The 20,656-nt window shown below is 44.5% G+C and overlaps 2 protein-coding genes across 9 annotated transcripts in view; one reads left to right on the forward strand and one right to left on the reverse strand.

The window, feature by feature from the left end:
• Positions 1–2,279: 2,279 nt before the first annotated feature.
• Positions 2,280–4,827, reverse strand: TSTD3 (thiosulfate sulfurtransferase like domain containing 3). The gene is made up of 4 exons (XM_064447563.1): positions 4,705–4,827; positions 4,397–4,567; positions 4,014–4,173; positions 2,280–2,696 (listed from the first exon to the last, which is right to left on the reverse strand). Exons 1-4 carry the CDS (start codon positions 4,787–4,789, stop codon positions 2,633–2,635), a joined length of 480 nt encoding a protein of 159 aa, XP_064303633.1. The 5' UTR covers positions 4,790–4,827; the 3' UTR covers positions 2,280–2,632.
• Positions 4,828–7,682: 2,855 nt separating this feature from the next.
• Positions 7,683–20,656, forward strand: part of USP45 (ubiquitin specific peptidase 45) — a 59,149-nt gene continuing 46,175 nt past the window's right edge. For 2 of the 8 annotated variants that reach the window (XM_064447574.1, XM_064447576.1), the window contains exons 1-4: positions 8,098–8,299; positions 16,705–16,814; positions 18,360–18,529; positions 20,137–20,240. In XM_064447574.1, coding sequence (XP_064303644.1) covers positions 16,715–16,814; positions 18,360–18,529; positions 20,137–20,240 — 374 coding nt within the window. In that variant the 5' untranslated portion in view covers positions 8,098–8,299; positions 16,705–16,714. Of the gene's footprint in view, positions 7,883–8,094; positions 8,300–8,445; positions 8,776–16,704; positions 16,815–18,359; positions 18,530–20,136; positions 20,241–20,656 lie in introns of those variants that run through there. The other 6 variants (XM_064447569.1, XM_064447571.1, XM_064447568.1 and 3 more) reach the window with 6 other exon arrangements.

Raw genomic sequence — 20,656 nt, forward strand, 5'->3', positions numbered from 1 at the left:
TTAGATCTCCTTGCTTTGTTCATCTGTAGCTGAAATTTGGTGGCTTGGTCAGTACAGCTAGACATGATTAATTACATATCTAGCTAAATATTTTCAGTGTGTCTCAAATTTTATATACACTCTGACCTTAATGATCTAGATCAAAAGGCATTGTTAGTCCTCGTGAGGCCTGGCACAACACAGCCAATAGTGGGCTTCAGTTGCCCCTTTGACTGTGTGCCCACAGCATTGTGAAACTGGTAGTCTAGGTCATGTTAAACAGGCAAAATTAATAGATCATAGAATTTGGCTAAATCCAACACAACTCTTGGCATCTGTTACTCCTGATGCGGTCTGAAAAAGACCTTTACAAGAGTAAGATAGTGAGAATTGCAGAGCAATTGACTACAATAGGGTAACACCCATACTCATCGTGGCATTTTAATTTCATCTTATTCCCATTAATTCATCAGTTAAACAAACCAGTATTTTGGAAATAAAGTATAGCATTAAGACAGCTAAAAAGTCAATGATACTTCGAATAAAAATGCACTAATTACTATTATGACAGATATACTACAGGGTCTCTAATTATTAGCAAAGACAAGAGAATAGAAACCCCCAAGATACACAGTCAGGGAAGCACAGTGAACACAGCTGGCTGTGCCAGCTATGGGAGTTCTCTAGAAACAAATCACAGAATCACAGAATGGCAGGGGTTGGAAGGGACCTCTAGAGATCCTCTCGTCCAACGCCCCTGCTTGAGCAGAGACACCTAGAGCAGGGGGCACAGGAACGCATCCAGGTGGGTTTTGAACATCGCCAGGGAAGGAGACTCCACAGCCTCTCTGGGCAGCCTGTTCCAGAGCTCTGGCACCCTCACAGGAAAGAAGTTTTTCCTCACATTGAGGTGGAACTTCCTGTGTTCCAACTCATGCCCACTGCCCCTTGTCCTGGCATTGGGCACCACTGAGAAGAGTCCAGTCCCATCCTCTTGACGCCTACCCTTTAGCTATTTATAAGCATTGAAAAGATCCCCCCTCAGTCTTCTCTTCTCCAGGCTAAACAAACCCAGGTCTCTCAGCCTTTCCTCAAAAGGGAGATGCTCCAGTCCCCTGATCACCTTTGTAGCTCTCTGCTGGACTCTTTCCCATAGTTCCTTGTCCCTCTTGACCTGGGGAGCCCAAAACTGCACACAGCACTCCAAATGTGGTCTCACTAGGGTGGAATAGAGGGGGAGGATAACCTCTCTCAACCTGCTGGCCACACTTCTCTTAATGCATCCCAGGATACTGTTGGCCTTCTTGGTCACAAGGGCACGTTGCTGGCTCAGGGTCAACTTGCTGTCCACCAGCACTCCCAGGTGTTGGTGGACAGCAGAGATGCTGTCCACCATCTCTGGCTGCAGAGAGACTGCAGGACTTCTTAGAAATTAAAACCTAGTAAGATTAGTTACTTTTTCTTTTCTGTTCTCTAAACTTGAGAGGGTACATTTTTAGGTCCTCTTCCCATGCAGACTGTGCTGTCAGAATGGAAGAGCTGTAGGGTGAGTGCATATTGTCTGCAATACCAACAGAGCAGAACCAGAAATTTTAATTCCTTTTTCCAGACATCCTGCAGGGTCCTGAACTTCTGTGCTAGGACTTAACATTTCTAGAGGCCAAAGCAATTAACTTTTGCTAGCTCCCCTGAACTGCTAACAGTATTAAAGCACAAACAAAAAAATCCTTAAAATTATGTCTCTGCAAATTTATAGGTGGGGAGGGGATGGGTCAGTCCTAGACTTTAAAAAACAAACTGACCCATCCCCTCCCCACCTATAAAGTCTAAGACATGCAAATTAACGTACATAAACGTTAAGGGAGTTCCTTGGACACCTCAAATTTTCCAGCCTAAAATGATGACATCTCTGTAATAACAACTTGAAATATAGGCAAGTTCTCACTTGATACTGAGCTGCTATGGGGAGAGAATTTGTTGACTGAGCACTATAGCATTTTGTGCTCAGAAGCAGATCTGCCTATAAAAATGGATATACTTTTACATTAAGGAATCACACGACATTTTGAACAGTGAGTATTCTAGCATCAGGTCAGTTTCCCTTTGTATTTTCTGACAAGTAGTTAAGTTTTGGCCTTACAATCACATAGTACAAACCTAAAAAATTGTACTCTCCAATCAGACAGCAACTGTTTTAAATCTCCAGCTACACAAGAAGTGTAAGTCTGTGCTTAGGGCAGTTACCCCAATTCCATTAGTATATCTGCAGTTTACCTATTCTAAACAAACTACCCAGCATAGTTATTTGGGAAATGATAATTTTATTTGTCATATCATCATTAAACAGTCATAAACTACATCACACAAAAATCTTAGTAAATGCAATAAGCACTTAGGTCCTCTTCACATAATTTCACCAAAAAACATAGCCCAGTAAAGGTTGAATAAATTTAACATCCTTTGTTCATGTCATAATCTTCAGATATGATTTAAACCAAGCAATTGATTTGCACAGCTATTTGAAGGTGAATGTCCATTTACACAAGAAAACTGGAGTGGGCTGTATTCTGGGAGTGGAATGCACGTAGTTTGAATGCTAAAACCCACCGACCCTCCCGGAGCCTTGATGGGGAAAGAGTTGGGGTAGTCATCTTCATTTTTTCTCTGGAGGTTCATGTTTTACCCAATCCTCAAAGCCACCAGAATATTGCTGAACTCTGAAAATATGAAGAAGATACGATGTTAAAAAAGGTCTCTTCTTCAAAAAGGTATCTAAGAGGACACAGCCAAAAAAAAACCCCAAACCCAACCCAAACCAAGAAAAGCAGAGAAAAAAATCTGATGCAGAAATTCTCTGCCATTGAACACACTTGTACCTAGCTTCAATGAGCCAGATCAACATTCTTTGTACTCTAATACTGCCTGCTTCCATGCAGTGTGTTCTGTAACTCTTTTCTTCTAAATGACACAATGCTGGAGATCAAACATAAACCAAGTAGCAGCAGCCAGATCAATGACAGTTTGCCACTTTTTTTTTTAAAAAAGAGAGAACAGACTCACTGCAGTGGGAGATATACATGTTACTATGTCTGTTACTTCAGAGGTCATCAGATAAATGCAGCACACTGATCTTTACTTCCTTGCAAACCTACATGCTCTCTAGAGCTCTGACATAAGCCTGCACAAAACTAAACTCTGGAAAACAAAAACCCACTTTGCAAAACAATACCGGCTCCTTCAATTAGGCAGCACGAAATGGTAATGGAGGATATTTTGTGCTTATTAAAACAATGTATTTATAAAACAAGAATGTGGTTCCATACTTCTGACTAGAATTAGCAGGCATATTCCAGTTTGTAAATTGCAGTTCAGTGAAAACATGAGCAAACACCCCATTTTTAAAATTCTATCTGCAGTCTTCAAGCGAACGAGGCACCTTCTGGTAAGGGTGTAACAATTCTGCCAACCAAATGCTGCTTTTGCTTTTAATCTCATTGTCTTTTTAGCTATTACCTTCACTGCTTTATTCTTGGCAAATAATCCACTGCTTTACTGACAGTGAAGGCATACTTTGTCAACAGTGAACTGTACAGGTAGAAGTGCAATTTAGCAAAGGGTGTGGCTTCATAAAACTAATATAAGATTGTACTTCTACCGAAGTGAGCAGTTCTCCACCCTTCCAATCATCCTGTGTCTCAGGGCTAGTGCTTATGAAGCTGTATCAGGAAGCAACGTCTCGGTGAGGGAGCCCTAAGGGGCAGAAGGGCCCTCCAGTACCAGCATGGTCTTGTAGCAGATGGTGTCACCTGCAGCACATGTGCAGAGCCGCTGAGGAATTGTTTCACACCTCACTTTGCTGGAACACCCAATGGTGCCTTTCAAGGCTCTTTGGAGACAAGAGGAGGTGTCTAATATCAGTAGTTTTGTTTATATTCCACATTTGAATTTCTACCCTTGCCCACAAGAAGCTAAGTACAAGTTCTGCTTCATGGGGGAGGCCACAGTAATCCTGTCCTTACATGCACAGATCATACCTGCTGAAACCCAAGGAAGTGGCAAAACCGAGTGCTTGTTTACTTCTTGTTCCTGCCAAACAGGAGAAAACCACAGGGTCTGACTTGGATGGCATCTTTTCATTGTACTGCTTCTTGAACTCCGTTGGGTCCATTTGTAGAGCTTCCACTAATTCACCCACTGGGAAACACAGAAGAAAAACATCTTGTTTATTCTTCATCTACAAACAGGCTCACACTGGAGGCCTGCTGATTTCTCTGGAGGAAGAGTTTAGCCTCACACCATACTAGCAGCTGTCTAGCACAGCTCCTCTTTGCTCAAGTCGCCACCACTTGTCCGCAGACTTGACCATCAAGCAAAGGGGAACACCCAATGTCTCCACATAGCAGCATTAATAACTTACAGGGTATGTTGATGGATGCTGGGATTTTTCCAAACCTGTCGATCTCCCACCTCTCCCGCACGTCTATGTGGAGGACATTGGTCTTCTTCAAGTCTTTGAGCTCTTGGTAGGAAAGGCTTGGCAGCCCACCAGCGCAGAGGTGGCGGCCGGTGGCACCCACCGCCCCAGGACCTGGCAGGTAGGAGGCAGAGAGCGGTGCAGCCCGTCAGCCCAGCAGAAGCCCCCAACCTCTCGGGGGAGGCCGTCGCCCCTAATAACGCCTAACAGCCACGCCGGCAACCCTTACTCCGCCCGCCTCCCCGCCTCACCTGGCGCCGCCGGCCGCCACCAGCCGCCGCCGGCCGCCCGCAGGACCCGCGCCGCCCGCCACCAGCCCCAGCCGCCGGACCCCATCAGCCCGCCTCCCAAAATGGCGGTCGCTGGGCCGGCCCGAGCCGGGCCCTCTCCGCCCGCCTCCCGCCCCTGCCGCCTCCCCGGGAGGTGCCGCCTTCTCCTTAAAGCAGGGGCCCGGAGGCCGCGGTGCGGCGCTGGCCTGCTCGGGGAGCACCGCCAGGGTTGTCAGGCTGGGTTAAAAACAGTCAGTTTGGGGTTTGGGTTTTTTTTTTCCTTCCCCTTGTGAATCCCTCTGATTTCCAGCCATTTATAACTCGATGCCATTAAAATATTTGCATGTTCGCATCCGATGAGCTTACATCTTGGCATTGCGTGTGGCCAGCGAGGGCATCCCCCTGGTTCAGGGAAGGCCTGGATTTCGTCAGAGTTATAAAACACTGAGGGGTTGGGGTGGGTAAGCCATAGGCGAGCTGCCCGCTGCCCTCACGGCACCTGCCAGCACCAGGCTGCCGGCTGGGTTAGGCGGCTGCTGCCCTCCATTTTGGTACATCCAGCAACTGCTGCTTTCCCTGGGCCAGGTAATCTCCACAACTGAGCCAAGCTGTTGAGAAGCCTTAAAGTACCAATGGCTGGGAGTCTGAACAGGAATGAGGAATTTTGTGCCGAATCCAAAGTAATTCCAGAAAAACCCCGCTCAGCGTTACACTTGTGAAAAGGTGATTTTAGCACTGGCCTGCACTGCTCTCACCCTTGCCACTGTCCCCTTACAGCCCCAGGAGCTGTGATCCAAGGGTAATAACCGCATCTCTAGTTTCGATACGCTTTGGTTTCGAAAGCTGTCAGTCTTACAGCCCCAAGTACTGATGGCCAAGATGTGTTTTAAGTGGAGAAAGGAGGGTCGCTCTGTTCAACATGTTTTAAATCAGTACTCTGTATTTATTACATACCTTTGTAGCTATATTACATACCAGCAGTTCCAGTCCTTAAAGGCAGGCATGCTGAATCTTTCCACTTTGTAGAAGATGCATTGTGAGGAGTATGTTGTCGAATCTTTACTAAAGAGAGTTTTCCTTCTCAAAATGAGAACAAAATATTTCTTGGTACTATAAAGTGTGACAAATTGAACCTGGCACATATAACTGGTTCACTAGCTGCCCTTCTGGCAGCCTCTCCATATGGCCTCCTCAACAGGCATTTGCAAATTGTCTCTTTGAAGCAGTATATCTATATATGAGTTGAAGTTTTATGCGTTTTCCATTTTCAACAAGGTACAGGTAGAATACACCACTTCTAGAAATTCTCTTTTGAAGTATAATTTACCTCATCTTCTCATTTGACTGAAGCCTTTGTTGATCGAAGAAATGGTTCATGGATCTAGGCTTTCATCAAGTCTTACTGCCTTTCTGATTTTTTTGTTACTGCATCTTCTTTTTCTGACTGTCATCTGGGTTTTTTTCCCCCACAAACTTTTCAGCCTTCCGATAGTGTTCTTCACTGTGCTATACTACTTGCTTTTGGCCTTCCCTCTCTGCTTTCTCTTTTCTTTCTTTCATGCCTCTGACTGCTGATGCTCTTCGTGTTTCTTTCTTCTTTGCCCTTGACCCTTCATTTTCTGTCATTACCAAACCCCAGACACAATTCAATCTCAACATTGGCTTTCTTCAGATCAGCTTTTGCATTGTTGAGTGGTTCTGGAGGAAAGCTGGGGACCTGGCTGATTTCTGCGACACATCTGTTTTCCTAACATGCAACTCAAATTTATATCCCATTTTTTCTGACACAACGGGAACCTATGCATAAAGGCTGCTGTCCTCACTCTCTGCACAGAATTCAAACCATTTTCTTTGGGGAACATGTTCTCGCTTCATCTTTTCCACCTCTTTTGTTTGCCTCCCCCTTGATTTTTGAAAGGTGCCACAGCAACTTCACCCTTTCACAGAATCACAGAATGGTTGGGGTTGGAAGGGACCTCAGGAGATCACCGTGTCCAACCCCCTGCTTCAGCAGAGACACCTAGAGCAGGGGGCACAGGAACGCATCCAGGCGGGTTTTGAACATCGCCAGGGAAGGAGACTCCACAGCCTCTCTGGGCAGCCTGTTCCAGAGCTCTGGCACCCTCACAGGAAAGAAGTTTTTCCTCACATTGAGGTGGAACTTCCTGTGTTCCAACTCATGCCCACTGCCCCTTGTCCTGGCATTGGGCACCACTGAGAAGAGTCCAGTCCCATCCTCTTGACGCCTACCCTTTAGCTATTTATAAGCATTGAAAAGATCCCCCCTCAGTCTTCTCTTCTCCAGGCTGAACAAACTCAGGTCTCTCAGCCTTTCCTCAAAAGGGAGATGCTCCAGTCCCCCAATCATCTTGGTAGCTCTCTGCTGGACTCTTTCCCATAGTTCCCTGTCCCTCTTGACCTGGGGGCCCAAAACTGCACACAGTAGGGCAGAACACAGGGGGAGGATAACCTCTCTCAACCTGCTGGCCACACTTCTCTTAATGCATCCCAGGATACCGTTGGCCTTCTTAGCCACAAGGGCACATTGCTGGCTCATGGTCAGCTTGCTGTCCACCAGCACTCCAATGTCCTTCTCAACAGAGCTGCTTTCCAGCAGGTCAGTCCCAACCTGTACTGGTTCATGGGGTTGTTCCTCCCAGGTGCAGGACCTTGCACTTGCTTTTGTTGAATTTCATGAGTTTCCCCTTGGCCCAGCTCTCTAGCCTGTCCAGGTCTCACTGAATGGCAGCACAGCCTTCTGGCCCGTTTTCTCTATGCCTTACCGCTGGATAATCTTATTCCAATAAAACCGCTATCTCTCAGTCCTTAATTCAGATCTGCCTTATGTCCAATTAAAGCCCCCCTTACTGTCCAGTCTCATGCCAGGTTTAATCTCAATCCCAGTTTCTCCTAGCTCCTCCCTCACGTGCTGGACACCCTTTACTCTGCCCATCCCTCAGATGGGATGTACACCTTTCATTCTGGTCTCCGTCCCGTCCCTCTCACGGTGGCTACCTTGAAAATCCACGCAGGGCCCGGACCCTTCTGTGTAACCTCTGGGTATGACTACCCGCACCCTTGTGTGCAGGCAACCCATTAGCTTGCCCCCGCATGCAGTGCAGTATCGTCGGGTCTTTCAGCAAGACCCCGCCAAATCCAGGTAAGCCCATCGCGTCTCCCTTCCTTCGCACACCCTTCCCTTCTTCACCTGGATTCCCCCGGTGCCCTGCGGCCAGGCCTGCCGCTGCTCAGCGGGCCCGGCCGGGCAGCTCGGAGCAGCACTTCCCCACCGACCCGCCCGCCCGGGAGCCGCACTATGCCCTCGCACCGGCGCCACCCGCCCTCCACGCTGCCCGCCCCGGCCCGCAGGGCGCCGGGGACAGCCCGCCCACCGCCCCGGGGCGCGCGGGGAGCCGTCCGGGCTGAGGCTCTAGCGGGGAGCGGCGCGGTGCGGCCGGGGGCGGGGGCGGGCCGCGCCGGGCGGAGCGGAGCGGAGCGGCCCTGGCTGCGGCCCAGCTTCCTCCGCCGCTTCCTGACGCCGCGCCCGCCTGCCTGTCTGCCTGCTGCCCGCCGCTCCGTGAGTGCGGGGCGCTCGGGGCCGGGAGGGGAGGGAGGGAGGGAGGGGGAGGGAGGGAGGGAGGCCGCCGGCCCAGGTCGGGGGGCGCGGGGGACGCGGCGGGCGGACCCGAGCCGGGGGAGCAGCGGAGGGCCGAGCCTAGCCGAGCCGAGCCGAGCCTAGCCTAGCTGGGCCGGGGCTGGCCGGGCCGGGCCGGGGCTATCCGCCCCGCTACGGCGGCGGCCGAGCCCGCGGCCTGCCGAGTCGCGTCCCGGGGGCGGCCGGAGCAGCCCTGCCCTGCTCTACCCTGCCCGGCGCTGCCCTGTCCGGCGCGGCTACCCCGCTCCCCTGAGCCGGTGGCCCAGCACGGCTGGCGTGGGCGCGTTTCGGGTAGCCGGGGATCGGCTGCTGGTGCCGACCGTCCGCTGTCGGCCTGAAACAGGTTAACCCCACCGTGACATGAAAATAGCAGCACTGTTCCGTCTCCGTGACCTGCAGTAAGTTTCTCGGTCTGCTAAATTAGAGTCGGTAGCATCGCCTTTGGTCGGGTTTGAACATAAGCTCCGTTCGCTTTGCATTAGGCAAGTTAGCAGGCGATTGCAGTTACAGAATGGTCTCATGGCTCCGTGTCACGAGGCTGGCGTGATTATTTCTGCCCCGCTCCGACAGCGTGGCATATGCCGGCCTGGTAATGCCACCGCCGGCCTGCTGCCACTGCTGCGCGGCCGCTGGAGCGCAGGCTGCCGGCTCCCCACACCAAGTGTTTTAGCAGGTGGTGCGTGTGGCCGCGGCCCTGGCGCTCCGCTACCTGAAGTTTAGTTTGCAGCGAATGCAGGCCGGTACGTGCCTGGTGATGAGACGACAGCCTGGTGACGATCCTCTCTGTTAATCGGAGACATGGTATTTTAGATCCATAACTGCAACTCTGCGCCTTGTGTTGGAGTTAATATTCTGGTTCTCCGATTCCTGGTTTTTTTTTCAGAACTTTGTTTGGTCTTTCGCTGTTGATATCCTTTGCTTTAGGACTTCATCATGCCCTTGGTATAGATATGTTGCTACTCACATGGTTAAACTGGATGCGCACAATGGTATATTAAACACAGATGCAGAAGAATAAAGTAAGATGTCAAGAACATAGAAGCAGATGGCAGTAACTCCAGGAGTAGCACTGTATTCTTGTTGTGTGTTGTCTTTAGCTACAAGTATTTCCCAATTCGATTAAATAACCCTCTCATGCAGACATATAAAGCAGAGTCATGTTTAAAGAATTCTTTCCGCTCTCATCTTCCAGATTTTTAAATGGAAACATAATAGCAGCATGAATATGTGCCAGATTGATAGCGGAACATGCCTTTGTGAAAGTGCTCTGCCGTGTACTACGGTTGTAAATATTTTGTCAGGTTTCTTCATGAAATATTGAAGAACTGGCGCTCTGTAGTTTTGTTTCTGTGAGATTCACAGAAGTGCAACTAGCGTCTCACGGGTCCTGCTGTGAGCATCAGTCGTAGATCAAGGACAAGTTGTTCTACTTTACATATGACATCAAAACAAAGTGGGGCAGTTTTGTGGAGGAAGAAAATGGAATGAAATTTTTTGCTCTTGGTGGCAAGACTTTGACTTTCAGAGAGCTCAAACTAGTTTTCCATAGTCATTTACGGTTTTAGCTGACTCCCACAACACCCTTCCAGAGCAGATGGGAAGTTACGCGCAGCCGTTGTCTTCGTTCACCTGCTCCGATGCAGCCCTTCAGGCAGGGGAACAACACGAGTCTCAGCTTAACGTATTAGCTTGTGTGGGCTTCAGCCTGCCATCTCACACACGGTGCTGCAACCGCAGTTGTTCGTTTTTTGTTTTTTTTTTTTGAGTTCACAGAATTAGCATTTCTCTGAAGTTCAGCCTTTGCTCATATTGTCCTTCATGTTCTCTTATAACATCTTGGACCACTTCTTTCCCAGTTCTTGTTCATGTGGTTATCCTCCCAAGATACTGTGAGTTCACTGGTTGTTCTCCAGCTGTTTCAGTTGTTCCGCCCTCAGATTTTCTGTGGTGATGGCGCTGTTACACTGGTGTTCATATCACGTGAGTACATAATGTCAGATGTGTCCTCTGACTGCTTTTTCACATACAAAGTTTTCACTTGTGGGCCAACATCATTAGTTATAAGCCATGCCTCTTTTTATGGTGCTTAAGTGTTTTGCTTTTTAAAGAGTGAATTTGTAGGAAAATCTGTGTTAGAGCATGAATGCATCTACCCAGATGTTTTTTCATCTTGGTGTGTACATATTTTTTTAAAAAATACATTTAAAGTGGGATAGAGTACATAAGCAAAAGCTGCAGTTTGCTTTGTGAGGTTGGATATTGACAGGTATCCCTGAAATTTTCCCTAGGACCTTTGCTGTAAGATACTAGCAAAAATGTGTCATCAAAATACTACTCCTTTTACCCACCTAATCCTTTGATTTACTTTAGTCATAAACCCAGTTACATGGTCTTTTCACTCTTCTTTCTGGACACATCTGGTTTCTGTTCACTCTTAGAAGTAATTTTCCTGTGGCAAGTGGGTTTCAGTAGGAAATCTGAGAGGGATTGTGCAGGATGCAAACGCGAACGTTGACCGACCATGTTTAGCATGGGCGGCTGGATAAAAAGGATTAATAAAAGTGGGAAATCCTGTGGGATTTTTACTGTCACTTGGAAAGTTGCATCCAGTGGTCCGAAGGCTCTGTGTCACTCCTTGCGCAAAAAGTACATCAGTGTCTCACCCTTTTAGGACTGCAATATAATGTCAGGATTGGCGTTTGAGCTCCAGTGATGGTGTAGGATGTGTGATGTGCCTTTGGGCTAGGAAATCTTGGAGATGACACTTCCAGAATTTCAGATGACATTTTCCAGGGGAAGAAGTGTTGCTGCCACTACCAGTCAGCAGTTCTGGTCCTTTTACTGCTCTAGCAGGCAGTGGGGGCTTGTTTGCCGCAAAGGTTTCGGTGGCTGTCAGAGCGCTGAGCCTCCTGGCCCACTGATGGGTGACACTGCCTGGTTGCTAACCGTGATGGATGCACTTCTTGCTCTGATTGGGTGACATCTGATCTAGCGGCAAGCAAGCCAAAATGCCACAGGTAATGCTCAGAACAGACGTCCAAAATATATCAACTTGCAGCTTCTATCAAAACATGTAGCAGTTCTGCAGAGGATCTGGCATTACTGACCCATACAAGGCTCTTCTTTCTGTACTCTGACAGTTACCTGGAAGCTCATAAAGACCCTTCACAGATGTGCTACGGAGCATCTTGGCCTTTGGACTTAATCTGCCTATCTGCGCTGTTCCTCAGCCCCTTGCTTTGGTGCTAGGCCGCTGTTGATAGCAGGACAGTTCTGTTAAGTTACATGAAAGTGCTAATTTTTCACTGTATGCAGTGCGTGCTATGCCTTTTCAGTGTGATGCAGGGTTTTTTTTTGCATTAGCAACATAAAATGGTATAAATTTGTGTTGAAAGTTTGGCTGCAAGTGGTGAGACAGCTGGAATTTAGTATACTTCAGATTGAGAGATCAAGGTAAATGTATTTGCCCCAGCTTCCTTGAATTCAGATGCTCACTGATGAAATAATTAACAATAATGTTTCACAGTTACTTGTCTGTAACTGATACAACTGGGACTGTTTTGCCCGTATCCAAAAGAGTACCTAGAGACTATCTGTAGACTCACTTGTCTGTATTTCATAGGGTAAGTATGCTTAGATGGGCTGGTGGTTATTACACCATTTTTATCTTGTTTGCATTCTAGTAATGCAAGTGTAATCGTCCTGGTTAATCAAGAATCAGAAAAGATGCTGTGATTGGTATTACACAGTTAAGAATGAAAATGTAGCACTTGCCTGAAAGAGCTGGCACCCTAATGATAAAAGGAGGGAAAAAGTGGATCTTGGCAGAAGGAAGCAGTGATATGGTAGTAGTTGGCACAGCAGGTTATTTCTCTAAAACATGGGTGATCTGGTTCGGGTTTCTTATAAGCATGACAGTGAAGCTACAGCACGGGAAAAGTCACTGAGGTGGCACATTTCAAAATTTAGCAAGTGAGCTGTAGACATTGTAGGAAGATGGACTCAACCTCTAAGGAGTGCAAGGTGATAAGACGGGAGTAGGGTTTTGGTGAGTCTAGACAGTGAAGACATGGTTTGCTCCTCCACCTCTCTTGCAAAAAGATGCTGTGGAGTGACCTGTTTGGTTTTGGTTTGAGTTTTGTTTGTTGTTGTTTTTCTTTCCTTCCCCAAAAGAGAAGTGAATTCTAGTTCACACTAGCCTTGTATTTTTTATTGGTCCTAGCTCTACTGAGTTCCAGCAAAATATAAAATTTAAAAAATAACAATTATTTATTTTAGACTTTACATCTAGCTCTTTTTAGTTTCTAAATATATACTTTATGAAGAGGGTACATAGTATTAGAAATATTAATGCTGTTTATATACAGACTATTTCAGGCATGCCTCACACGTAAAATAGGCTAGGCATACCTTAGATTTAACTTAACAAATTTAGCACATTGATTTTTGGCACTTTATCAAATGTGAAACTTTTAAAATTAGGTAGGCAGATCATTCTGCTGTCTTTGAAGTGGCTGTTCTTTCTAGAAAGGTGGAAACGAGCAGTTGTAATGAGGAGCTTTTGATCTTCACCAGCTTTTTGTAGGCAGACAGGCATTAGGAGTCTTTTAAGAAGTAAAAAGTAAACTGAGAATGGCAAGTGATAATGATTACATTGCAAACCCTTGTATGCTGAGCTCAAAGAATCTGAACACGTTTGGCAAGGATTAGTTCTTAGTTTTCTGTGAAATAATTGCTCAAAAGGAAGAGATTTAGCTCTTTCTATTTTTAGTTTTTTTTTTTTCTCTGTGAAACTGCATAATTTCTACTTAAGATTTTTGCTGAGTGCCAAGTAGAGATCAGGGTAGAGCTAACATAACCTCTGAGCTGAGCTTTTCCTGCTACAAAAAATCAGGGTTTTTTGATTTTTTTCAGATTCATTAGTCAAGTATCATTTACACTGTGAATTGGTTTTGGGCATACAAAATGAAAAACTTAACGTATTTGTTTTTCCATCACAAAAAGAAACTTCCAAGCAAGGATTCATTCTACACAGGGGAAGAGAGAGACCTGTCTCCTTTAGGACACTCCACAGTTGGTGGCTGTAGCCACAAATTATTAATTGAACATACTAAAAAATAGGAGAATGGTTTGGAAAGAGGGAAATCATGGGAACATTGCCACAGTTTTTAATCTACGGTGTATCATGTTCATTATGTGAGAATTGTTAATTTCTCCTCTGCCTGCTTGTCCTAAATGCCTTGTGCCTATGGTCAACAGAAACCTAGAGAATTTCTCTCTTGCTTATCTTACAGTCTTAGCTCTATTTTATCCTTTCTTGGGTCTATGTTTGTTCAGGGTTTTCATTCCAATAAAATCACAATCTTTTATTTCCCGTAAACTGAAATATTCCTGAGTAATTTCTGAAGCACCTTAGGTTTCTTCCTTGTTTATCTCTATTAAATATAATAATCAAATTCCTGTTATAAATATTTTGATTTTGAAATTCTGATCATGTTTTTAATTGTTAAATGAAATCTTTTACTTGTAATGTTTTCTGTCCCCAAATATATTGGAAAAGGGCAAAGAGTACTGCATATATACTGCGCTACTTGCATTGTAGATGCTTGCTGAGTAGTTTGTTGCTCTTACTCTTTTATCCCACTTATATGCTTTTCAAAATGAGGCACAAACCCTGGCTGTCTAGGTCCTTGATATGCTGTGGCTTTTCCAAGAGCTCACAGGTCAGTAAACATTGTCTGATGGATGCCTGTCTATATGTGTGTTCATGAAAACTGATTAATCTAATGGTCCGTGTTACCTTTTGTTCTGCCTGCTCTTACTGAAAGAAAACTGAAAAGTCTCCGGGTTGCTCACTGGGTTCCCAAACCTGCAGTGTGAATGCCAGCTTCTTACGCCAGCATTAATTTCTAATGCCAGGTTGATTGTGCTGGGCTAGAAATGCATGTTTTCAGTCATTGTTGGTACCAGCTGTCTACCTGCCCTGAAGGATGCTAGGCAGTAGGTTGAGTGGTGGGCTGTGCATGCCCCAATCCGGATCATATCACCTGGCCTATGGGACACAGAATTTCACAGGTGGTAATGACTTGCTTGAGTTTCATCTGGTTGGGCCCATGATTGTCACTTCATGAAGTTATCCAAGCTCTCAAAATCTACTGATATGAACATGACTTTCATTTGGGTGAAATCTGTGCTTTGGACAGTCTTACATAATCTGTCCAAAGACATAAAAATTGTTATGCTGAAGTGAACTCGTAGATCGTTTGTGTCAATGTTGAATAAGCTAAACACAACTGCGTTCCTTTAGGGAGGACATTTTTGCTGTCTTTGCTATTGACTCTTTACATAATTTTGTGTAAAATCATGGGTTTTCTAACAGGAGCTGTATTGGCCTTACTGCTTCATGAATATCTCAGTGAATCTTGTGCTCAGTTAAGTCGCAGCACGACAAGTGGCGATGAGTAGTTTCACATCAGCCTTGGATAAATACGATAAGATGTCAAGGCAGAAATACGCAGGTGAAGTTTGGGTCTGAAGCACCTTTGCCAGTTCTAAAGATGCTGTGATGTGTGGCTGTTGATGTATGTTAGGCAAGCTAAAATTTGTTGAATATTTGAATCTTTCTTACTGTATGAACATGAATTACGAACCTAGAAAATCAGCAAAGATTAATTCAGTGGTGTTGTTCACTTGCATGTCAAAACATTTGAAGCTTTATACCCTTAAGTACAGGAAGTTTTGAAATCTATAATTTAAGAACATCATGGTATTTAATGTGGCATAAACTGATTGCTATGTAAATGTAGCAATCTGGAAAAAATGAAGTGCACTTTGAAAGGTTGAGGAGACATGAAGCCATTGATGCAAGGAAGCAGAGAGTAGAGGTTTCTTTATACTCTACAGAAATTTGACTTGTCCAAAGTAAACCTCTAATTGATACGTTCATGCAGAAAACTTCCAGCACTAACAGTATGTGTGGCATGTGCAGGGATGTCTGTCCAGCTCTGTAGGAGCCTGGAACAGAAGCTCTGAGGTACTGATTGCCTGCTTCGCTTCGGTGAGGGCTGTTCAGATACCAGTGAGGTGGTGTTCTAATATCAGTATTGATGACTGTTCTCTTGTTTGGCTTAATAAGAAAGGAGAGGGAATATTGAGTTCAATATACAGGTCAATTCCCGTGTCTCACAGAGCTTCAGTAGTACAAAGGTCTAAATGCATATACAGAGAAGATATAAAAACTTAGATAGACAAACTTTTTAAACTTTGGCAAACTTATATACTTGATCTGTAGCAAATATATATCTTTTGCTATTCCCAAATGTAAGGCATTTTAGAGGTTTCCTATCCATAAATCAGGTAGCACCGTTGAAAATGTTTGGTACTGGTAGCTCAGGTGTTGTTATTAACTTGTATGTGGTACACAACAAGATGCCATTTTTTCCAAAACAGAATGGCTCACAGGTTTGCAATGTATGAATATTTGACTCTTATTCGTATGCTCTGTATACAAAAACATAAATTTGTTTTTATGAAGCACATCATTAAAACACAACATGTAAACTAAGCCTCAGAAGCTGTTTGTGCGATGCACAGCTACACTCCTTCAATGAATTCACATGTGGGTTTTGCTTAAATGACTGGTGTGCTGAAATCTCTGAGGATTTTTTTTTAAAGTTTAGTGGCAAATACTTATTCTTTAATTCTGTTTCTTATAGGACTCCTTGATTAATGACCCAAATTTCCTATGAGAGATTTCATCTGTATGGGTTCTCTGATATTTAATAGAGGGGTCAGCTCGCACTCCAGTTCTAGCCTCACTTGTAGGACAGAATGCTTTCATGAGATTTGGAATACTTTGTATTTTATTAAAGTGTTTGAAATGGCACAAAAGCTTTTAGGGAATGTGCAAGGGTAAGTGACGACAGAAACCTTTCCTAAGGGAGATATGTTAAGGAAAAGAAGCTTTTATTTTAATAATCTTTTTCTGGTAAGGTATGGCTGGAGCTCTGTAGTAATTTACAACAACAAAAGTAAAGAAAATCTCGGTATCTCAAATATTTAACACTACTGCCTGGAAGTGTGTGTCCCCTGTAGCTACAGATACAATTTATAACATGTAATATAACTAACTGATCTTGCTGCATTCGTAAGAGTTAATTCCTGACACGTTCATACTCCTTGTTACACAATAGCTGACATTAGACAAAGCCTAAAACTGTGTTTGTGAGGTTTGAACGTATGATTTGATCTCATGCTTTTAGAGTTCAAACTCACTACATTTGATAAAGCGCTTAGACAATAAAGCAACCCCTGTTTCTCTTTCCCAGTAAGTAACAGATGCGGGTGAAAGATCCATCAAGAGCCAACCCTGAGAAACCAAAGAGAAGCAAAAGGCCTAACAGGCCGCAGGATGAAGACTCTTCAGATGATATTTCAGGTAAATATGTTAGGTGATGTTTAGCTCTGAGGATGAGGGCTAATAACTTCTGTACTGACTGATGAAAACCACAAATCAGCAGTACCATGAAATACTTTTCTTTTTTGGATTTCTAGCGGAAATATCCCCAGTTAGGTGTTTATGACATGATCGGTTGTTACACCACATGACTGCCCTGAAGGGCTGGAGAGTTGGTTGATCTCCAACGACAGCCTCTTCAGAGCAGGAGAATGGTCCTTTCCAGTGTGTGGAAGGTCAAACATGCATGGCAGGAGGCTGCCTGGCTGAATGGGAAGTTTCCGACTGAGCTCAGAGGCAAAAGGAGGGGCAGAGAGGGTGGAAGCAGGTTTGGGCTGCCCTTGCGGGAGCCCTGAGTGTGCAGGAGTGGGATTAGGTAAACCAGGCTCAGAGTGGAATCTGATGAGGAGTGTGAAGAGTAAGATGGGCTTGTATGGATACTGTGACAGTAAAATGAAGGTGAAGGTGAGTGCAGACCTGCTGCTTGAGGGGGCAGGGGACCTAGGGACATGGAGAAAGGCTGAGGAGCTCAATCTTTCCTTTGCCTCTGTCTTCACATGTAAGCTCTGTGCTCGGTCCTCCTTGGCTCCTGAGCCTTAAGCCCTGAGTCGTTAAGCAAACTAGGCATGCAGAAGTCTGTAGGATCAGATGGGATGCATCCGAAGGTGCTGAGAGAGCTGGCTGATGTCATTGTGAGGCTATGGTCTGTCATCTTCATGACGACAAATTGAGGAGAGCAGCTAGTCTGCCATTCGAAGTGACTAGACCGGCTGGAGAATAGGGCTGGCAGAACCTTCACGGAGTTCAACAAAGGCAAGTGGCAAGTTTGGCACCTGGGCCAAAATAACCACTTGCAATCACAGGGTGGGAATCAGTGGCTTGAAAGCAGCTTTGCAGAAGAGGTCCTGGGGGTCATAGTGCACACGCTGAATAAAAGCAAGTGGTGTGGCTTGTACCTGTGTGCTGGACTGTAGTACCTAGAGTGCAGGCCAAGGTACGTGATTCTTCCCATCTTTTCAGCATCTGGAGTACTGTGTCCTGTTGTGGGCTCCCTGTTACTAGAAAGATGGTGGTGGATATTCATGTTCAGAATGGGCAGTTGTATTAAGGATGCATGGATATTTGGAAATCTGTCTTTATGGATGGGAAAGGAGGTCAACTGCCTGTGTTGTTATATGCAAAAATAGATTTGTGTAGTATTTTCTGTTGATACCCTCCCACCAAAAAACCCCAGGGGAATGAATTTAGTACAGAAATAGTCCTTGTACTTTTGTACAAAATAGTTTATCTGTTTTTAAGAGGTCCTGTTTATTGACTTGAAAAGATTTTCATTATAGAAAGACTGAAATGGGTGCTTCATAAAATTCAGTATATGGGGAGCAGCTGACTGATTTTTCCTATTTTAGTTCTTTGCCCTTTTTTTCCTAATGCTGAATTCATTGAAGACTGCCCCTTTAGTGTACACGTGCTCCCTTTCATAGGTTTTATTTTTAATGGATGAAAGTGAGTATGTGTCATGTTCTCTAGGCTTAACCTGCCAGCACGTGAGCCAAGCAGTGGATGTGCATCAGGTGAAGAGAGCAGTGGCTCAAAGCGTTTGGTCAATATGTGCAGAATGTCTGAAGGAGAGGCGGATAAGTGATGGTGAGCCTGTGGCACCTTCGGACATATGTCTGTGTCTCAAATGTGGCTCTCAGGTAAGCATACGTTGGAAATTCATAGAGGTGGATAGGCCCTGATTTTTCTAAAGGCTATGACCAGTATGGAACCTTCAGTGAAAGAGTGTGATGTAACTGCTTAGTTGTGAGAGTCCATGCTTCAGCTGCTTCAATGGAGTGGGATGTGACCTTATATTCTTCTTGTCTGGTTTTCAGCAGTGTTTTGGGTTAGCTTCATGTGTTATGGTGCGGTTCAGCATCACAAGTAGTAAGTGATGCTCCTGCCTTTTCTCTGTTCTTTGTCTGCATGCTGTTGCCACTTACGGAGAATTGGCTCCAGGAACTGTGTGGTTGCAAAATGCATCCGTTCAGCTAGCTCATCTGGGAGAAGATCCTGCAAATACAAGTGAATGAAAAAATGGATATGTATGTTGCTGAATCAACTTGAAGTATTGACGTTCAATTGCTAGATTTGATTGAAACCAGGGAGAAAGGACTGTGCAGGAGTGAGAATACTGTTTTTTGAGCCAGCTAGCCAGTAGATTGGATCAGTTATGACGTCAAACCATAGCCTCAGAGTTTAAAATGGCAGGTTCTGACCCCAAGGGTTTGTGTAGGTTTCTGTCCTGTGGGTGGAGTAAAGCCTGATACAGAACAATTCGGTTTACAGGTCGTGTCACGCTTGGTTCAGCTAATAGTTGCCTCAACAAAGCATTTCACAGTTTTCTTAGACTTTCAGTAGGTCTCGCTATAGTAAGGACAGAAGCCAGCTCCTACCAGTGTTATCTGAACAGGTTTAATTTTACAAAGAACTGTGCTGCTAGCGCGCTTCAGAAGGTAGTTAAATGGATCTGAGGAGGACTCACATAGCTTGTCTCTGAAAAATTGTGGTTAAGGTGGGCTTTTAAAAGGAGGTAAATCTGTGTGCTTTTTCATGTTTATGCTGTTAATAGCCTCCGAAACTGGTTCAGAGACCGGTCCTGAATCTTCTAAGTCCCACTCTATAGATACTTGAAAAACTGCAAATGCTTTCCCTTGAAGTTGCTGTACATAAATGGTGTGTTCTGAGTTGCTTTTTAGTACAAAACCAATTTATGTGCCTTCTGTATTTGCTGTCTGGAATGCACTTGGCATTCTTCAACAGTGAGGGTTACCTATGCTGTCCTTTCCTTGATCCTCTGTGGTCTAAAATGCTACATAGTCATTTAATTAACATTTTTTTTTGAGAATTCTTACTTTTGTGAATGGCATAATTGAATGTCTATTGATACTTGTTCAATACTTATTCAAAAGCTGGGAATTATTTCTATTAAGTTAAGACAAACTTAATGATTTTCTATACTTTTAACTGATTTTTCCAAACAGAAAAGATAAGATTTTAGTTTTGTGTTGTCATTGGTTTTCCTTTATTAGTAAAAAGAAAATGTGTTTATTTAAATAAAAAAAGTTTATTGATATCTTTATAATACTGGATTATAAAGAATATTAAACGCTCTCAATCCTTGAGAAAGCTAAATGAGTATTTAGGGCACTATAGCTATCTGTCTAATTTTGAAAAGTAAAGTTTTTGCAGTTTATTTACTAATAATATAGTGTCTTCCTACTTCCCTTTCTTTCCTTTACTGTGTTGATGTTTCTATTTCTAGGGATGTAGTAAGAACTCGGAAGGCCAGCATTCTCTGAAACACTTCCAAACAGCACGCGCAGAACCTCATTGCATTGTTATCAACCTCAGCACATGGATCATATGGTAAGAGTGAGTATGCAGGTGTTCGCGTATGCTTGCGTATAAGAACTACTCATAACTTAAAGCAGCGTCTTCTCATGGTAAAGGAATGATTCTGACAGATAAAATGAATACTTTATGTAGAGGGAAGGCAGGCTTTCTGGAGGGAAAATGACTTGGTTCTTAGGATTCTCAGAGGGATCACAAATCAATACCAAGATAGAAGTTTGAGTCCATTTTGCTCTGTAGAGAGTTGGCTGGTTATAGGAGTTTGTCCTTCCTGCTTGTTTGTGTGTGATTATTCGCAGGACTGTAAACTGATTATTTAAATCTGTAACTATCTCAGTGAAATGGGGCTGATCTATAGAAGAGCGTATATGGGATGAGGGAATTAAATTTTATTCCTTTTTTTAGTATGAAAAATTGTAACCTAGAGCTTA

Source organism: Phalacrocorax carbo, chromosome 3 (genome assembly GCF_963921805.1).
Source record: "Phalacrocorax carbo chromosome 3, bPhaCar2.1, whole genome shotgun sequence".
Lineage (NCBI taxonomy): Eukaryota > Metazoa > Chordata > Aves > Suliformes > Phalacrocoracidae > Phalacrocorax > Phalacrocorax carbo.

What these genes read in the sequence shown, in the direction of transcription:
- TSTD3 (XM_064447563.1), bottom strand. Translation starts at nt 4,789, where the DNA reads ATGGGGTCCGGCGGCTGGGGCTGGTGGCGGGCGGCGCGGGTCCTGCGG. An exon ending in GTGGCGGCCGGCGGCGCCAG is followed by an intron (nt 4,568 to 4,704) that starts GTGAGGCGGGGA and finishes CCTACCTGCCAG; the next exon opens with GTCCTGGGGCGGTGGGTGCC. An exon ending in AGCATCCATCAACATACCCT is followed by an intron (nt 4,174 to 4,396) that starts GTAAGTTATTAA and finishes TGTGTTTCCCAG; the next exon opens with TGGGTGAATTAGTGGAAGCT.